We start from the raw sequence: 14,000 nt of genomic DNA on the forward strand, positions 1-14,000 counted from the left end.
AGAGAATGTATTGTTTAGGTTTAATAGCGTTGTTTTAACGCCTCTGGAGACTGTTTTTGCATTCCTATTTTATTTCCAGTGATTAACTATAAACATCTTTTTTCTGCATCTCTGCTGAGCTTCTTATCTTAGGGTCATGTGATTTCTTCGTAAAGGGGAGGGAGGGGATTTGGGAGAAAAGCTTTTAAATCACTATTTATATTGAGCCGTACGCGGAGTTCTGCTTTTCTCTTCTCTTTGGGGAGGCATTCCTGCTTTTTCCTTCCTTTTTGCCGGATTTCTACCTTTTGGTGTGGGGAGAGGATTCGGTTTTTTTTGCAGTTTGTGGTTTATTATAGGATTTCTTTTTCAGGTTTTTCCCCATCATGGAGCTCCGGAGCATGCGTGTTTTCTATATGGTTATATTTATCACCGCCATCTTTGATTAGCCCACGATGGTATGCGTGTATTTTCATCTTTAAAACAATATACTATGGTTATTAAACAGATAAACGTTATTAGTTGGAACGTACGTGGCTGGAATCACCCTATTAAGCAAAAGAAGACTTTTAAAATTATTAATCGATTCCTGCCCGGTATAATTTTTGTTCAAGAAACGCATATCAGAATGGGCGATCAAAATAGATTTTTTAAAACGTGGAAGGACCTTCAATATCATGCTACTTGTCAAAATAAAACAAAGAGAGTATCTATTTTTATTAAAGCTAATATTGTATTTATCCAAGAAGATCTCGTCTCAGCAATGGTAGATTTTTAATTATTAAAGGAACAATTTGTAACAGAAAATTGTTTTGGTTAATCTATATGGACCTAATGTAGATGATCCTTTTTTTTAAAAATGTATTTGGTTTATTACTAGACTTAAATGAATATATATTGCTGATGGGAGGTGACTTCAGCTGTTGTTTAAACCCTTTGATTGACGAGTTCAACCAATCAGCAGCTTCCGTGGTGTTCAGCGTCATTTATTAATTCCTTTTAAATTAATTATGGTTTGATAGAAATCTGGAGAAATCTACATCCTAATGATAGAGATTATTCTTTTTATTCACATGTCCATAACAAATACTCGCGAATTGATTATTTTATAGCTGATTTCCGATTTTTGTCCAAAGTCCAGAAATGTGACTATGATGCTATTGCTGTCTCGGATCATGCATCTTTATGCTTAACTTTTGAATTGAATGATGTTAGTAATGTAAACTTGCCTTGGCGTTTTCCAGAAAACTTATTACAAAGTTTGGACTTTGTCAAATTTATAGAGATTCAAATAATAGACTTTTTTCTTTTTAATAACACAGAAGATATGTCGAAATTGATTATATGGGATACATTTAAAGCGTATTTGCGAGGTCAGATAATCTCCTATTTGGCTAAGCTTAAGAAACATACAAAAATAGAGTTAGATAGGATTTCAAAACCAATTAAAGACTTGGGTAACACTTTCTCCTAATATTGATTTATTTAAACAAAGGGTTGAACTTCAATCACAATATAATTTATTATTAACATCCTATTGAAATAAATTTGCTTAAATTAAAAAGTCAATTTTATGTGTTTGGAGATAAAAGTAATAAGCTACTCGCATCCCAACTAAAAGCAGTTAGAGCTAAAAGACAAATTTTAAAAATTCGTAAGGGAGATGGTAGCTTTGCTTGTAACTATGAAGATATTAATAACATTTTTCAAGATTGTTAAAGTAAACTCTATAAATCAGAGTTTCCAGCTGATCCTTCTAAAATGAATGCCTTTTTACAAAAGATTGATTTTCCTAGAATATCTGTTGAAGACCAACAAATTCTTGATACTCTTTTTACTGAAAGAGAAATTCAGAAAGCTATTTCTTCCAATGCAGTCTGGTAAAGCTCCTGGACTAGATGGTTTTTCTGTAGGATTTTATAAAAATTTTGAAAATTTGCTTACTCCTTCTATGTTGGAAATGTTTAAAGATTCTTTTTTTGTTAGGAGAGTTACCTTCTACATTTTATGAAGCTTCTATTTCTTTAATTCTTAAGATAAAGACTCTACGGATTGTGCTTCATATACACCTATCTCATTATTAAATGTAGTTGCCAAAATTCTTTCAAAAATAATGGCCAATCGGTTGGAGAATATACTAGCTAAAATTATTTCTCAGGACCAAACAGGTTTTATAAAAGGCCATTATTCTTTTTCTAACACTTGGAGACAGTTAAATGTTATATACTCATCCCCCTCGAAAACTCCCCAATGTGTTGTTTCTCTTGATGCTGAAAAGGCATAGAGTTGAATGCAAATATTTATTTAATGTTTTAGAGAAATTTAGCTTTGGTACTAATTTTAATAAGTGGATTAGAATGATACATAAAAGCCCTATTGCCACTGTGATTACTAATAATTGTAGATCCCTTTTTTCGACTTTTGTGGGGTACGAGACAAGGATGTCCATTAAGTCCTTTGTTATTTAATTTGGTGCAGGAACCTTTGTCTATTGCACTTCGTGAAACTAAGGATATTCAAGGAATTTCCATAAATGGGATTATTCAAAAGATTTCCCTTTATGCTGATAATCTTAGTTTATATTTCGAATCCTGAAGAATCTATTCCTAGTTTATTGAAATTATTAAATGAATTTGGAAAGTTTTCAGGATATAAATTAAACCTGCATAAAAGTGAATTATTTCCTTTAAATGATTCTGCTTTTATATATGATGATATTCCTTTTAAAGTTATGGATTCTTTTAAATATTTGGGTATTATTATCACTAAAAATTATGGAGACCTTTATAGAGCTAATTTAGTTCCCTTAGTGGATTTTATGAAGCAATTATTTTCTAGATGGAATCCTCTTACACTTTCATTAGTTGGTCGAATTCATGCAGTTAAAATGATGATCTTACCAAAATTTTTTTACGTATTTCAAAATATTCCTATTTTTTAACTAAGAAATTTTTTGATCAGGTTGATTCTATTATTTCATCTTTTGTTTGGAATAATAAAAGACCAAGAATCGGAAAATGTCATTTACAAAAATTAAAAAAGGATGGAGGCCTTGCCTTGCCTAATTTAAGAATGTATTATTGGGTGGTTAAGATGCGCTATGCGTGTTCTTGGTTATATTGGACCAATAAAAATGAACGTCCACCATGGGTTGACTTGGAATTGAAAGCTGTGAAACAATTTTACTTAAGTTTGTTATTAGGAGCTTCTTTACCTGTACAACTAGCCAAAATTTCTATTTTAAATATTAATCCTATGATTAAGCAGTCATTACGAATTTGGTACCAGTTTCATAAGTTTTTTAATCTTAAAAAATTTAACCACCTTAGTTTAATTTATCGAAACTATTTATTTAAACCTTCACTTAGTGATCCTACCTTTTCTCTTCGGAGGAATAAAGGAATTTATTCCTTTATGGATTATTTCAAGAAGGCCGATTGATGTCCTTCGAGAAATTAGTAATTAAGTACTCTCTTTCATACTCACACCTTTTGCAATATCTTCAGGTCAGACATTTTTTACAAGAATATTTAAGTAATTTTCCATATATACAAGATTCTGACCTGTTAGACACCATTTTAAAAATCAACCCTTTAGTGAAAGGTTTTATTGGAAAAATTTATAATTTACTAACAACAGGATAATTATACTCTATCTAAGATTAAGCAAGATTGGGAAAGAGAGCTTAACATGACCTTGATAACAGAGGATTGGTTGCGAATTTTAAAATTGGTTAACTCCTCTTCGATTTGCGCCAGTCATTCTTTGATTCAATTTAAAATTGTACATCGTTATTATTTGACAAAGGAGAGACTGTCTAAAATATTTCCTAATGTTAATAGTCAGTGTGATAGATGTAAAACTGAGATAGCTACATTGACACATATGCTTTGGTCGTGTTCTGTACTGAAACAGTTTTGGAAATTTTTTTTTACAATTTCTAAAGCTTTAAAGATTAATTTATAACCTAATAAATTGACAGTTTTGTTTGGTGTAATTCCTCAATATATTCATGGTATTTCTATATCAGACTGATATGTATCCGTTTGTAATTGCATTTGTTACATTATTGGCTAGAAGGGTTATTTTATTAAAATGGAAAAATGCTTCTGCTCCCACTTTCATACAATGGTTCTCTCAGGTGATGCTACATCTTAGTTTGGAAAAAATCAGAAGTCAAAATTTTGATCCTCGATTTGACTTTGAGAAAAGGTGGGGCTCTTTTGCCTGCTACTATCCTTTGATCTGAGTTAATTAAGATGGTTCCCTTCTGATTCTCGGGTAAATGGATTTGGTTGGCGGATTGATGTCTTTTTTTTTATATAGAAGCTTGTATGGCATATAGTTCCGGGTTTGTGCTCCAAATTGTTTTTTTTCCCCCGTTTTTTTTGTTTGTCAGTTGGGTTTTTTTTGGTTTTAGTAGGGGTTCTTTTTTCCTTCTTTCTTTTTTCAAAAAAAAGCTTCAACATTTTGTTTTTTTAATTATTATTATTGATATAATGTTTAGCTTGGTTAATAGTTTGACTCTAAAATAATGAAGTCAATATATCAATATGTATAATAAATGTATTTTTGTTGTCAATTTTCAGTAATAAAAAGATTTAAAAATGCAAAATGTAAAATAGAACTGATTTATTAATCACAGATCCAGAATATTATAGTCCCATTGAAGGTGAACATGAGAAGAAATTCCTCTTATGTCCAGTGGCCAGTGTGTAGAACTGGGTGTGATAGGTAGCAGCAATAATTACTGAGTTCAACACCAACAGTGTCTTTTGAATTTGCCTCTGGATTCAGCAACTTTGAAGGTTAAATATCCAGCATGAGGCATATTTAAAACTTGTCCTCACTGTGAACTCGGTAGTGTCTCTTAAGTTCGGATACCCGACTGAATCGCTTCCCACATTCAGAGCAGGAGAACGGCCTCTCGCCAGTGTGAACTCGCAAGTGTGTCTGCAAGCTGGATGACTGAGTGAATTGCTTCCCACATTCTGAGCAGGTGAACGGCTTCTCCCCAGTGTGAACTCGCTGATGTACTTTCAGTTGAGATGATGAGATGCATCCTTTCCCACAATCTAAGCAGGTGAACAACCACTCCCCCGTGTGAACTGACTGGTGTGTCAGTAGGTCTGATGACTGAGAAAATCCCTTTCCACAGTCTGAGCAGGTGAATGGTTTGTTCACACTGTGAGTTGACTGGTGTCTCTGTAGGTGGGATGACCGAGCAAACCCTTTCCCACACACGGAACACGTGAATGGCCTCTCTCCAGAGTGAACTCGCTGGTGTCTGGACAGGTGAGATGACCAAGTGAATCGCTTCCCACAGTCTGAGCAGGTGAACGGCCTCTCGCCAGTGTGAACTCGCAAGTGTACCTGCAGGTGGGATCTTTGAATGAATCGCTTACCACAGTCTGAGCAGGTGAATGGCTTCTCCCTAGTGTGAACTCGCTGATGTATTTTCAGTGCAGATAAGCGACTGAATCCTTTCCCACAATTTGAGCAGGTGAACAACCACTCCCCAGTGTGAACTGACTGGTGTCTAAGAAGATCAGATGACTGAGTGAATCCCTTCCCACAGTCTGAGCAGGTGAATGGTTTCTCTCCAGTGTGAACTAACTGATGTGTCTGCAGGTGAGATGGGCGAGTGAATCGCTTCCCACAGTCTGAGCAAGTGAATGGTTTCTCCCCAGTGTGAACTCGCTGATGTCTATGTAAGTTGGATGAGAAAGTGAATCCCTTTCCACAGTCTGAGCAGCTAAACAGCCTCTCCCCAGTGTGAACTCGCTCATGTACCTTCAGCTGATATGATGATTTAAATTCTTTCCCACAGTCTGAGCAGGTGAATGGCTGCTCCCCAGTGTGAACTCGCTTATGTCTATATAAGTTGGATGAAAAAGTGAATCCCTTTCCACAGTCTGAGCAGGTAAACGGCCTCTCCCCGGTGTGAACTCGCTCATGTACCTTCAGCTGATATGATGATTTGAATCCTTTCCCACAGTCTGAGCAGGTGAATGGTTTCTTATTAGTGTGAACTCGTTGATGTAGCTTCAGTTGAGATGACCGTGGAAATCCCTTCCCACAGTCTGAGCAAGTAAATGGCATCTTACCAGTGTGAACTGATTAGTGTATCAATAGGTCAGATCCCACATTCTGAGGTGATCAGCCTCTCCCCAAGGTGAACTGAACAGTGAGCCAGTTGGTCAGATAACTGAGTGAATCCCTTCCACATGACAGAACGAGAATGATATCTCCCTACTGTCAATTCTCTAGCAATTCATTAAGACAGATGCCTGACATAGTGACTCCCTTGTGCAATCAATGCAGTTGAAGACCTAGTGTTCTCAGCACGTCAGTTCTAGTGGATTCACTGAGTCACAACAGAAAACTTCACCTCAGTCACAAAGCAAATTCCCAGCTGGAATGAGATAATTCTTCATCTCCAAGGGTCAACAATAGATATATTGGTGTTACAGAGGAAATATCTGGTCACTCCTTAAAATGTGCACAGAGACAGCAAACCTGAGGTGCTCGAGTTTGAGATTCCCGTTCACAAATTCTTCGCCATTTCTAACCCTGTAAGATTTATAAAAGACATCAATGTGTGAGGGACAGCATTTTAGATGTGATAATTTGAATCTTTATGGTGAGCTCTGACATCACACTGTAACAGCGAAGTTCAACCCACGTTGAAGGAACACCTCTTCCTCCTCTAACTGGGCACAGATCACTCATCTGGACTGACCATCAAATTCTCTGATTGCTTTTCTGTCTGTATCAGAATGGGCCATTTCTGCCCATCTTCAACCTGTGTTCGGAGTTTTAGAGGTCAAGGAAGAGGAAGTTTTGGGCCTTCTGAGGGGTATTAAGGTGGATTAATCCCCAGGGCCTGATGGGATTTACCCCAGTTTACTAATGGTGGCCCTTGACCAGTATTTTTGTGTTCTCTCTGACAACAGGTGAGGTCCTGGAGAGTGGATAATGTTGTACCTGTACTTAAGAAGGGAACAAGGGAAAATCCTGGGAACTATAGACCAGTGAGTGTCACGTCAGTTGCAGGGAAATTGTTGCAGAAAATTCTTAAGGATAAGATATATAAGCATTTGGAAACACATGGCCTAATTAGGGAGAACCAGAATGGCTTTGAGCACGGCAAGCCAAGGCTTACCAGCTTGATTGAGTTTTTTGACAAGGTGATGAGAGAGATTAGTCATAGTCATACTTTATTAATCCCGGGGGAAATTGGTTTTCCTTACAGTTGCTCCATAAATAATAAATAGTAATAGAACCATAAATAGTTAAATAGTAATATGTAAATTATGCCAGGAAATAAGTCCAGGACCAGCCTATTGGCTCAGGGTGTCTGACCCTCCAAGGGAGGAGTTGTAAAGTTTGATGGCCACAGGCAGGAATGACTTCCTATGACGCTCTGTGTTGCATCTCAGTGGAATGAGTCTCCGGCTGAATGTACTCCTGTGCCCACCCAGTATATTACGTAGTGGATGGGAGACATTGACCAAGATGGCATGCAACTTAGACAGCATCCTCTTTTCAGACACCACCGTGAGAGGGTAGTAGGGCACTGGATATTGTCTACATGGATTTTAGTAAGGCAAAGTCCCTCATGGGAGGCTAATCCAGAAGATTAAAATGTATGGGATCTGCAGCAAGTTGGCTGTTTAGATTCAGAACAGGTTTGCACATAGAAGACAAGAGGGTAATGGTGGAAGTGACTTATTTGAGCTGGAGGTCTGTAATTAGTGGTGTTCCACAGGGATCTGTGCTGGGATCTCTGCTGTTCGTAATGTATATGAATGACCCGGATGAAAATATAGATGAGTGGGTTAGTAAATTTGCAGATGACACCAAGATTAATGGAGTTGTGGATAGTGTAGAAGACTGGCAAACAATACAGTACAATGTAAATCAGTTGCAGATATGGGCTGAGAAATGGCAGATGGAGTTTCACCCAGATAAATGTGAGGTGTTTCACCTCGATAGGCAAATATAAGGATACAGTGCACTGTTAAGGCCAAGTGTTGCTGAGCAGAGAGGTCTTGGGTTCGAAGTTCATAGCTCCTTGAAAGTGGCTTCACAGGTTGACAAGGTGGTTAAGAAGGCTTATGGAATGCTTGTTTTTATTAGTTGAAGCACTGAGTTCTAAAGTCAGAACGTTATGTTGCAACTTTATAAAACTTTGGTTTGGCCACATCTGGAGTACAGTTCTGGTCACCCAACTTTAGGAAGGATGTTGAGGCTTTGGAGAGAGTGTAGAAGTAGTTCAACAGGACGCTGCCTGGTTTAGAACACACGTGCTACCACAAGAGGCTGGATAAACTTGGGTTGGTTTCTCTGGAGCATTGGAGGCTGAGAGGAGATTTGATACATGTTTATAAGATTATGAGAGGCATAGATAGACTGGACAGAGGGTACGTGTTTCCCAGGGTTGAATTGCCAAATACCAGAGGGCATGCATTGATGGTGAGAGGGGGTAAGTTAAGGGGGTGGGGGGGTGAGAGGGGTAAGTTTTTTACTCAGAGTCATTCATGCCTGGAATGCACTGCCTAGAATGGTGGATTTCGTTCTATTTCTCCATACAGCACTAATTGGTATTTTAAGTGACTGGAAGATAAGATTCCTCATTGGAGATTAAATCAGAACGATATTTTTGTTGCGAGTCCCTAATCCTTGGAATTCGGTCGCTGGAACTCGGGAGTTTTTGGAGACCCATGCACTCATATTCCCTCCGCCTGCGCTGCCAAACACACCCTACGGACTGGTGCAGAAAGTGGTAAAATGTCACCCATGACAGCCTCTTTACCCAGAAATCCCCACGAATAAGATACCCATCTATCCGTCCCGCTTCTAGTAATACGCATGCGCAGAGTAATGGCGCCAACTCCATTGCAGGTCAGCAGAAATCTCAGTGGAGCCCGAATTCGGAGGTGGGATAACAGACAGGGAAAGAAGCGAGAGTGTTCCGAATTTGCGAGGCCACCATATTTCGGGAACTCACAGGAGTTTTCCTTTAGCCGCGGTGCCAACACCGTACTGATCGATTCCCAACCCGCAGCCCTGCTTCTACCTGCTGCCGATCCGCCAGAGCCGTTTGTCCGCTGAGCGCATGCGCAATTTCGGGAACTTTCTTCACCCTTCACGCCTGCGCATTTGATCGCTGGGTCGTTGACGGCGTCTTGTGTTGAGCGCTACGCTGTTTGGAGCAACAAACACGAAATGTTGGAGAAAGTCAGGCCTCGGCCCGAAATATCAACAGGCATCCCCTACCTTGAGAGAAAAAAACTGACCATCTGCCTTATTTACACACTTAATAATAATATATACTTCTGCATGATCACCCTGAGCGCCTTACGTTCTCAGGAAAACAATCTGTGACGGAGACGGAGAACACTTGTTCAACGCACTTTGTACACACACACACAGTCGTAGTTCTGCTGTCATTCTTATAAGGTATTGGCTTTATGGTACTTCCCCGCCATATACGGGGAAATGTTCTGTTTCTTTAGTGATGGGATGTGCAAATGTGTATATATTCTTTGTGTGCTGTATGTAGCGCAGATACTTTTGTTTATTTTGTAATATGATTGTAACTACATTGTGGCGTGCATCTAGTCTAAATCGTGTGTAGTCCTAATTTAACTTTGTGCTTAATTGACAGGGTTCTTCGCTCTGAGAGATCGAGCTGCGATGAGTTCAAACTGGACAAATAACATGGAGCTGTTTATTGTGTCGTGGTAGATATCTTTTTGTAAATATTGGCAGTTTTCTTTTCGCTAATTTTTGTAAGGTTGATTTTTGACACACGAAAGTGCAAAGTGACTCCAGTGGTTTTTTCGCTTTGGTCAGAACCCACTCCTTTAACACAGTCGCAGTGTAGCCAGCTTTCCTTTATCACTCAAGCTCTCCAGTCCTGCTATGAATCTTTTCTGCACCCTTTCCAACTTAATGACATCCTTTCTGTAGCTGGGAGATGAGAACTGTGTGCGGTATTCCAAGTGTGGAATCACCCTTGGATATTTGCGAGAATGGTTCTGGGATTGAAAGGTTTATCATATGAAAAATGTTTGGTGGCTCTGCGCCTGTACTCACTGGAATTCAGAAGGATGACGGGGAATCTCCTTGAAATTTATTGAGTGGTGAAAAGCCCAGAAAAATTTGACGTGGAGAGTACGTTTCCTTCAATGGGGGAGTCTCAGACCAGAGGGCACAGCTCCAGAATAAAGGGACATCCCTTTCAAAAGGGGAGGAGGAGGAAGAATTTCTTTATTCAGAGAGTAATGAATCTGTGGAATTGGTTGCCACAGGCGGCTGTGGAGACCAGGTCATTGGGTATATTTAAAGTGGAAGTTGATAGATTCTTTATAAGTGAGGCCATGAAAGGTTATGGGGAGAAGGCAGGAGAATGGAGTTGAGAGCAATAAATCAGCCATAATGAAATGGCAGAGCAGACTCAATGGGCTGAGTGGCCTAAGTCTGCTCCAGGTCTTATGGTCTTACAGGCTCAAGCCACACCATTATCCACCCTCCATTCATCTGGCCATAAAATAACATAAATTTCTCTTTTAGGACACATACAAACACTTTTGTTGCTTCTCCACAGCATCCAAGGATAAACTTGATCAAACATTGGTGATTTATTCTCCTTAATGTGGCTTAAAGTTTCCAGTACTCCCTGTTTTGTAACGTCAATATGTGCAAAGACTTGATGATTCATTCCCTTAAATCATTAGCTTTCATCATATTCGCTGGAGTAAATACAAACAAGAAGTATTCATTTAAAATCTCTTCCATCCCCTGAGCTTCCACATGTGGATGACAACACTGATCTTTAAGGGACATGTCTCTCACTAATTAAAGATTAGCTCTCATTATTTGTCAGGTATACATCAAAACATTAAACCATACAGTTAAATGTGTTACTTGCATCAGAGATATGCTGCGGTCACCCACATATGTCGCACCACTTCCGGCACTAACATAGCATACTCACAACTTCGAACCCTAACTCATGCATCTTTAGAAGTGGGAAGAAAGTTCACAATGCCTTTATTAAATCTTAGAGTAAAATTATCAGAATACATACACATCACCACATACAATCTTGAGATTTTTTTTTCCTGCAGGGATACTTAGGAAATCTATAGAATAGTCACTGTAAACAGGATCAATGAACAACAAACTGTGCAAATAGAAATAAATTGCAATAAATAATGAGCATGAAATATAAGATAAAGAGCTCTTAAGGGGAGACCATTGGTTGTGGGAACACCTGAAATCAAATGATTATCAATGATTAACACCAAAATCGAATGATTAACACCTGAAATCACCTGAAAAATCAATCAATTTACACTTTCAAACTTATTGATATCTTTCCTGTAGGTAGACAACCAGAACTGTGCAAAATACTCCAAATATAACCCACAACTCACCCATCACTCCCAAAAGTAGATAGCATAGGACTAAATGAGAGGGGGAAAATTGAATTTTGTCCAATGCATACCAGTTCAAAACAGTCGAACCAGGTCAGCCAGACACTGGGCCCAGATGACCAAATCACAGGCTGCTCCTTCAAACCTGCTGTTTTACATAATAAACAGCATCCTATCAGAGAATGCTCTTAAGTTTAGCAGATCATTAGCAGAACTTCCACTTCTCAAAGTTCTCCGAGTTTTTTTCTAGCCAACATACGAATTTGCAGAACAAGGATTTTGTTAGGTCTCTTGTCTGAAGGACCTTTACTTGCTGAACTGCATTTATCAATTTCTCGGATGCTTCATAATCTTCTGGGGCTCAAAACAAAAGGTTTTTCATTTTTCAGTGTCCATTTGTCCTATAATGGTTTTGACAATTGAGCAGTCTGGTATGAAAGCTCTCGCATAATTCAATAATTCTTGGGTTGATTGTAAGATTAGATTATGAGGACACTCAGTCCTCATTTATTGTCATTTAGAAATGCATGCATTAAGAAATGATACAATGTTCCTCCAGAGTGATATCACAAAAAAAAAACAGAACAAACCAAAGACTAACACTGACAAAACCACATAATTATATAGTTACAGCAGTTTGATAAAGAACAGACCATGGGCACGGTAAAAAAAAAAGCCTCAAAGTTCCAATCGACTCCCGATAGTCGGCGGCAGAAGGGAGAAACTCTCCCTGTCATAATCCTCCAGGCGCTGAGAACTGTCGATGCATTGGAAGCACCAGACCACAGCTGACTCTAAGTCCGTCCGAAAACTTTGAGCCTCTGACACCGAGCACTGAGCACCATCTCTGCCGAGCGCTTCGACCCCACCCCGGCCGCCGACCAACAAGCAAAACCGAGGACTCGGGGCCTTCTCCTCCAGAGATTCTGGATCACACAGTAGCAGTGGCAGCGAAAAAGGCATTTCAGAAGTTTCTCCAGATGTTCCTCCGTTCTCTCACGCCTGTCTCCATCAAATCAGGACTGTGCACGGCGCCCTACTTGGCAGATTACAGATATCATTCACCGGAGTGGCCGCTGTGCGCTACGTTGCACCGCCATCTTTTCCTCCTCCTCCTTGGATATCTCTAGTTCTAGTCCCACTCAAACTCTGTGTGAAAAGCCTACTTCCATTTACCCTATCTATACCCTTCATAGTTTTTGTATATCTCTATTGAATCTCCTATCTTCTGTATTCCAAGGAGTAAAGTCCTAACCTATTCAATCTTTACTTATAACTCAGTTCCTCCAGACCAATCAGCATTCTTGTAAATTTTCTCTGTACTCTTTCAACCTTTCCTGTAGGTAGGTGACCAAAAGTGCACACAATTCTCTAAATTAGGTCTCACCAATATCTTATACAGCTTTAACATAACATAACATCTCCTGTACTCAGTACTTTGATTTATGTAGGCCAATCTCCCTCAATGTCTAAAAAATGAGACTGATTGTGGATTACAGGAGGAACAGAGACAGGCTCGCCCTGATCAATATCAATGGGATTGCTGTTGAGAGAGTGAGTAGTTTCAAGTTCCTCAGTATACACATCACCAAAGATCTTACCCGGACAGCACAACAGCATCTCTACAGCGACTGAAGAAGTTCGGCATGAGCCCTCAAATCCTCAAGACCTTCTACAGGGGCACTATTGAGAGCATCCTGACTGGCCATGTCACCACCTGGTACAGGAACTGCACCAACCATGATCGCTGGGCACTGCAGAGAGTGGTACGGACAGCTCAGTGTATATGTAGATGTGAGCTTGCCTCCATTGAGGACATTTACAACAGCAGGTGCGTAAAGAAGGCCTGGCTGATCATCAGGGACACCAGTCACCCCAACCATAAACTGTTTCAGCTGCTTCCGTCTGGCAAGTGGTACTGTAGCATTAAAGCCAGGACCAACAGTCTATGGGACAGCTTCTTTCTACAGGCTATTGGACTTATAAATTCACAGGTTTGTACATTGTGACGGAGTCATAACGCAAAGATTTTTACTCCCTCGCATTGTGGGGTGGATGTGCAATTTAAATAAAGTCAATTTAATTGTTCCAAAAGCTTTCTCTACAACCCTATCTACCTGTGACATCACTTCCAACAAATTATAAACTTGTATTCCCAGATCCCTTTGTTCCACTGCACTCCTCAGTGCCCTGCCGTTCACTGTGTTTGCCTGGTTTGCCCTACCAAAGTGCGACATCTTGTCTGCATTATATTACATCTGCCATTTTTCTAGCTGGTCCAGACCTCGCTGCAAGCCAGATAGCTTCCTCGCTGTCCACTACTCCCTAATCTTGTCATCCCCAAATATTCTGATCCAGTTATCCACTTTATCATCCGAATCATTGATATAACCAGCTGAAGACTGGATCCCATTTACGATCAGAAACTAAACACTTAATATTAGTTGGAACTTTAACTTATAATTGTTGGATCTTTACAAGCGGCAGCTGCTGTATTTAGAAAAGCAAAGCTTGGCAAAAAAAAAGCACCCCCAGCCTAGCAAGTGAATATCCATCACAATGATAGGAATTTAT

The 14,000-nt window shown here is 39.4% G+C and overlaps 1 protein-coding gene across 2 annotated transcripts; it reads right to left on the reverse strand.

The window, feature by feature from the left end:
* Nucleotides 1–4,596: 4,596 nt before the first annotated feature.
* LOC140189302 (uncharacterized) lies at nucleotides 4,597–9,087 on the reverse strand. Of its 2 annotated transcripts, none has more exons than XM_072246013.1 (2): nucleotides 9,062–9,087; nucleotides 4,597–6,552 (listed from the first exon to the last, which is right to left on the reverse strand). In XM_072246013.1, exon 2 carries the CDS (start codon nucleotides 6,079–6,081, stop codon nucleotides 4,813–4,815), a length of 1,269 nt encoding a protein of 422 aa, XP_072102114.1. In that variant the 5' UTR covers nucleotides 6,082–6,552; nucleotides 9,062–9,087; the 3' UTR covers nucleotides 4,597–4,812. The 2 variants fall into 2 exon arrangements, with proteins under 2 accessions (XP_072102114.1, XP_072102104.1); XM_072246003.1 differs by having other exon boundaries at nucleotides 8,993–9,081.
* Nucleotides 9,088–14,000: the final 4,913 nt, after the last annotated feature.

The sequence above is a fragment of the Mobula birostris genome, chromosome 2 (genome assembly GCF_030028105.1).
Source record: "Mobula birostris isolate sMobBir1 chromosome 2, sMobBir1.hap1, whole genome shotgun sequence".
In the NCBI taxonomy this organism is placed as follows: Eukaryota; Metazoa; Chordata; class Chondrichthyes; order Myliobatiformes; family Myliobatidae; genus Mobula; species Mobula birostris.

Coding starts and splice junctions, on each gene's coding strand:
- LOC140189302 (XM_072246013.1), bottom strand. CDS start 6,081: ATGCCATTTACTTGCTCAGACTGTGGGAAGGGATTTCCACGGTCATCT.